At 34.6% G+C, this 6,596-nt stretch overlaps 1 protein-coding gene across 1 annotated transcript; it reads right to left on the bottom strand.

Moving 5' to 3' along the window:
• Window positions 1-835: 835 nt before the first annotated feature.
• Window positions 836-2,506, bottom strand: LOC145779680 (kelch-like protein 25). Its single transcript, XM_082591318.1, has one exon. The coding sequence runs from the start codon at window positions 2,504-2,506 to the stop codon at window positions 836-838; it is 1,671 nt and encodes a 556-aa protein (XP_082447444.1).
• Window positions 2,507-6,596: the final 4,090 nt, after the last annotated feature.

Here is a 6,596-nt window from a genome sequence, read left to right as displayed (position 1 = left end):
CACAGATGTCCAATTCTGCAGTAAAATGTTGTGTGGTGTGCAATACGCCTAAGCAAACATCACATTTTTTGCCTAACCAAGACAAAGGGGGCCCGAAGTGAGAGGGGGGCCCGGAATGACTCTTCGTACCCCTAGTGAAAATTTCTCTTAGAGGCCCTGACCATTTGTACATGGATTCAACGTTTGCAGTCATTGAATCTATGTAAAAAACGATTGATTTGTTGTCTGGGCTGTGTCCTTTCTTGCATCAACGTAGTGAAGAAAAGTGAGGTAATGACATCGTAACTTCCAAGATATACAACAAAATTAAATGTGGCTATAAGACTTCAGCGGTTGCAGAACGTCAGAAGCAAGCTAAACTATTATTGTTATAGATTCAAAAAGTAGGCTACAATACCAGACACCACACAAAACAAATACGGTAAGAGAAGACAAAACTAAGATGTAGAGATATCACAAACAAATGGCAACTTGAAATTAAAAGTGACTCATAGCGCAAAAAAAATAAAAAATAACATTAAAATAAACAAACAAATATAGGTAAAGAAACACTATTAACAGTTCAATATCATGATGAACATTCTCAGCTTGGTGTAACTTGTCGTCAAACAAAACCGCAACTGACCTTGAAAAACGATTAAATAAGATTGAAATTTACTCCAAGTGGTATTGACAATTTTTTATTTTAATTTTATAAACACGAGCTTGGATGCTTCGTCAAAATTATATGACATCATCATTGTCAAAATGTAAAACAAAATTACAGCAAAGTTTGAAAAACAAAATGGATCTGTAGGTAATCATTGGCTGTTTCCACAAACGCAACAACCAAAATTTAAATCACAACAAGTGAGTGATGCCATAGTTCATGCTCAGTTTTGCCAATAACATTCCAAATATCAAGCAGTGGATTATAACATTCTATTTCTTTCACTGCATTTCCTTTTTCATCAATTCCTCCAACTACAAATATTCTTCCTTTCAGAACACAAGCTGAGCAAGCAGATCGTTGAATATTCATATCACTGACGTAACTCCATTTATCACTTGATGGATCATATCTTTCAACACTCTTCAGTCGAGTATCATTACTATCACCAGCTTGTCCACCGATTGCATATATGAATCCTTCACAGCATACAGCTGCAACAAATGCTCGTGGAGTTTTCATTGGTTGGACGTTCGTCCATTTTGCTTCACCACTTTGCAAACATTCGACAGATGATAAATATGTATCATCCCAACCCCCACCGATGGCATACAAGTGATCGTTGCAAACTACAAGTGCATTAGTCCATCTTCCCTGTTGCAATGGAGGCAAGTCTTGCCATGAATTGGAAACTGATAAATAACATTCCCCTGCTTCTGATCCACCAACAACAACAAGATTGCCATTAAACACAGTTCCTCCCATCATAGACCTTTTCTTATTCATTGACTTTACTTCTTTCAATTTTAGTTCCTGGTCAGTTAAATTCATTCGCCAAACAGTTGAAGTTGATTGGTATTCAGATGTTTGTCCTCCAACGTGATATAAATAATCATTCAACTTCATAGAGCAGCCACCCCATCGTTCATCTGGAAGATCAGGATAATTTTTTGTACATTCATTCAAACAATTGTAAACTTCAATAACTTTGGTCAAGGTCTTCCTTCCTGCCAAACTCAATATCCTGGTACCATTGTCATGCTTTTCCAACCTCAATTCTTTCATGTGATGAGTCAATGCATTCAACAACATGTTTGCACAAGTTACGTTGTTCACAACCATGTCTTCAGTTTTCATAACATTTTCCAAAAAATCAGATGGAAGTTGATCAAGTTTAATGAGTTGCAACAAATCAGGAAAGTTGTTGACACGGTTTTGTTGATCGTGCTTGATCCAAACAACCACAGCATTGTAAAGAGATGTCATCGCTGTGTTCTTTTCCTCTTGCTCATTGATGAATGTTTTCAATTCATCTTTAGTCAACTCTTTGAACTCAACAGATGTTGAAGCTTGATCGAAGTTTTTATTAATAACATCAACAGCTTGAGTTTTCAACGAATTGTTTTCGTAATAATTAGCTATGCCAAGCATGACAAACGAATTATCTGGTGTCAGAGCTTCAGTGAGAAAATCAAAGCAAAATTGTTTGACGTCATCAATTTTCAAGACATGTGATGCGGATAACAAATCACAAACGTTGTCCTGGTTAATTTTGATGTTGCCAGAATAAATGAAATCGATGATGCCCTTCATGGATGGGCCATCCATGTTTTCAATCTGTACAGATTCCTGATATTGACCATTGTTTTGATCCTTGAACAAGTTTTCAAAGAACTTTGAATAACAAGATAACACCATTCGGTTGGCTTCGAAGTTGTGATTCCCGGCGTAAATGTGGACATCGTTGAAAAATCCCAAATCTTTGTTTGTGTGAGCATAATGAAGTAGATTAGCGGTTGCTTCTCTTTTTCCTGACACTTCTTTTACATTCGTTCTATCTTTCACACTGAATGCCATTTTGAATGATGTTTACAGCAAGAGAATTGTTCTAACAATGTTTTTGTAAATCTGCAAATCAATTTGCTCGTAAAAAATCAGATTAAAAACTTTTCTCAGTTTATTGCAAACTACTCTTTTAATTATTTTGTATTTCCACGACTTCAATTAAAAAAACAAAATCCAGATCCTGTTTCCTTACACCTTTTTGTCAACTGCTCTGGTCCATCCTAATGCAGATAATACAACCATGACCAGAAAATTAAAGTAATCTTTGAAGTTAACTCAGCACTTATAGGCACAGTTTAGCTTACTTTAATTTTGTAACCCTTTCAATAAAGTAACTTAGTCGCGTGTACTTCAATACGGAACTACCTCAAATGAAGGATTTGATTACAAACCTAACAAGTAATTTTGGAAGTATTGTAAAGCAGTGTATAATACCATTAATCAGGAACTGTTCAAATAGCTTGCAACGGCATTTTCTAACCTAATTTCACTATTTGCACAATTAAAAATAATTTTTCTTCAACCAATGTAACGGTTTATGTACATCGCTAAATGCATTTGATGATATTTCAACTAACAGTTCATTCGTATCATTTTTACAACACTTCGCCATTATAGATTTTATTTTACAGAGTTTATTTTTACTTATATCTTACATAAAATAATTCTTTCCACAAAAACAAAGACTCCAAGCAGGCCATCTCTTAATGTTCTCCTGAACAATCTTTTCTAACAAGCAACTTCCCACTTGACTTATATAAAAAAGTAAATCTTATATAGATTACTTTTCGCATGTACATCTTGTGGTTTTTATGTTTTAATCATCTCCTGCTAGAGTTTCTGCCCAGTGGGAAGTTGACCTTTTATTGTATAAACCTTCCTGACAATTAAGTTCCCATTGGGTATATGTTATATTTGTGTATGGAACGCTTTGTTGTAATGTTTGTTGTAATTCGACGACTGAAGGAAAATGATGGTAGCCTACTTAAGCAGAAGGCTATCCCAGCCTTGACAACAGAGAGAGCTGAATACTGAATAATTGTCAAGCGAACGATGGGAGCTATGCTACAACTAACGAAGATAAAGGAACCGATACTTTTCTCATTCGATTTAATTTTCTGTGGGTCAAAACGTCATCTTAAGTTACATATCAAGGATCGAGTCATTTCACAGTAAAATGTTCTTCATAAGGCAAGTTGCCCATTAAAATTAGTCCGTTTATTCAAGCAGGTAGTTTTCTTGGATCCCCAATAGCTTAGTTTTGCTTCAAGTAATACACTGTTTTGTTACGTCACAGATAATTTCTAGGCTATAATTATTATATCACAACAAAGAGACGTGTTCAATAAACCCGATTTACACAAAAATAAGGATTAAGTTCCACTGGTGAAGAAAAATAGAGAATAACGCATTAAATGAAGCCATGACATGCAATAGAATCATAAATAATTGAAATAAGTGATTTTGATCCCTCCCCACTTTCTTATGTGCGTGCGTCGCGTGCGTCACTGATCACGATGATAGCCCCAAGCTTACTTTGCGTGGGAAAAAATATTTAACTTTGTAGAAAACAACATAGGCAGCTCCTGCTAAAGTATTTCACACCAAGATGAATTAAAGATTCAATATAAACAGCAAACATTGTAAAATTAAAATAAGTTTTAGATAAAAGTTATTGTGAACATTTTGTAAAAATTATGACATCATCAAAGTAATATTTGAATATTCAATATTTGCTAATAGTATCATTTTGAATGAAGTTAGTTTGAAGTAATTATTTTTAACAATGTAAATGCAAAACCGCAAACTATTTGACAACATTAGAACATTGTATTTTGTGTAAAAAATATCCTGTTTTTTCATATTTGCTGTTATGCAATGAAAGAGTCCAACAAACAGCAGATGTTAGGTGGAAGAGTTGCTAAAGATTTTTTAATCTTCATCAAACATCCAAGGAAACTGAGCAGCTGTATCGTTCACATTTTTCAAGAACTGATTTGTTGCAGAAGTGGTTTTTTATCCTATAGAACTCCTCGATACAATTTAAAAATTAAATGAAAATTAGACAAAAATATGGCAAACTAAAGAAACCATCAATACAATATAACGAACGACTAACACAAAGAAAATCTGGCACTAATTAAGGCACTTCTACGAAATAAGCGATCAATCTAAAATCCAGAAAGAAAATTTTTATTGCACGAGAAAGAAAACAAAAATAAAAATCTTCATTTAAACTATCATATTTTTCTTGAATAAAACAGATTTTATTAAGAAAACAAAGATTTTTACACAATGATTCGTGATTCATGAAGTCCGGAAAACCAAGTTAGAGAACAGCTTCGCTTTGTAAAAGTCTTTCAAATGGAAAATGGCATAAAGTAGATAGAAGGCTACCGATTCTCAATCAGAGTCTGACCCTGAGCTCCCGGACCCAGAGCTTCCGGATCCAGAGCTCCCAGATCCAGAACTTTCGGATCCAGAGCTTCCAGATCCAGAGCTTCCGGATCCAGAGCTTCCAGATCCAGAGCTTCCAGATCCAGAGCTCCCGGATCCAGAGCTCCCGGAACTACCAGATTTTTTTGAGCCATTTCTTTTTCTCTTTTTTTTCTCTGGCTCTGGAGTGCTACGGGGTTTAAGGAATGCAACTTCCCTGTCTGGAAGGAAAATTGGGTTGGGATGTCTTGTTGGCTTCTCTGGCTCGGGAAGAGGGAGAAAAACTTGCTTGTTTTGGCAACCTAAAAATTTAACACATTGTTTACTCGCATTTCAAATCCGTGAACATAAAAGTTATTTATCATCATTGTTCTGTGATCGCAATAACTGTATAATACAATTTTGGTAGAAAGGTGATTTTTTTAACCATAGATAGACAAATAAAACCTAACAACCAGACGACATTTAACATAATAACATGAAAATAAACTAAAAATTACAAACGTTTTCGGCCATACTCATGTTAGCCCTTGTCAAGTAACCAACTGACTGATGTTCTTCATGAATTGAAACTACAGATCTGATCTACATACACAAAAATCGAAAAAAGAAGCGCATAAGAATGAAACGGCAAGGCAGAGGAGAGACCGAAAACATGAGTATGGCCAATAACGTTCGCAATTTTTAGTTTATTTTCATGTTATTATATTAAATTCCGTCTGGTTGTTAGGTTTTATTTGTTTATGCAATAACTGTATCAGTTATTTTGCAACAAACAGCTTTCATGCTTTTACAATTAGGCTACCTACAAATGCAGCGATGAAATCACGATATAAACTTGAGAGTGGACTATGCAACTTACTTTCTCTTATTATAATTGGGAAAGAAGATGTCGGTCCATTTATCTGGGATCCGATACCGAGTCTTTGCCTAATTCTGATGGCAGTGTTTTCACCAGTTCTATGATCTACGTCATAGAAACAGCGGCTCCATTCGCTGTATGGTACATCAGTGAGGCAATTGACTGCAAAACATTGAAAGTTTAGTACTGAAGTAATGATATACCAGAATACGTACTGGGCTACCACTTTTAGAAGAGTGAAAATTACCAAGAATCTTCAACAAAATGCGCTTTTGTAGAATCACTTTTTTACAAAAACAATAAAAGACTCCGACTATGAATCCCTGATACGAACTTTGTTTATTTTATCTAGGGACAGTGCTGGAATATCGGGACGATCAATTTAATGATTTTTCTTGCGAAATGGACAGCGAAGGGTCAATAAGAAATCCAAAACTTATCAAATTCATTCTCATCAAATTGAATTTTATACTTTACTTGAAATTTTCGGTTTTGTAAAAAAATTGAAATCTTTTTGTAAAACTACATCTATGTTCAATTGGATTCAATTAAGGCAGCAGATTATTGATCAAAGCTTAATTGAGAAAAGATGCAAACGTTTGTTAGCATCTTATTTGCACTCACAGTTTTCTCATGACTGTGGTTACAAATGAAATACTGATTACAAATGATAAAAAAAGAGAAATTCTTGATAAAAGTCGTAAACATTCTATTAACTTTCAATAAAATTTACAGAAAAACATTAAATTGACGTATAGATCACTGATTTTTCATTCTGTGTGCCAACATAGGCTATAGCTCATA

This window comes from Aplidium turbinatum, chromosome 11 (assembly GCF_918807975.1).
Source record: "Aplidium turbinatum chromosome 11, kaAplTurb1.1, whole genome shotgun sequence".
NCBI lineage: Eukaryota > Metazoa > Chordata > Ascidiacea > Aplousobranchia > Polyclinidae > Aplidium > Aplidium turbinatum.
The sequence above is the reverse complement of the archived record's forward strand: the minus strand, read 5'-3'. Positions and strand labels throughout refer to the sequence as shown.

Coding starts and splice junctions, on each gene's coding strand:
- LOC145779680 (XM_082591318.1), bottom strand. CDS start 2,506: ATGGCATTCAGTGTGAAAGATAGAACGAATGTAAAAGAAGTGTCAGGA.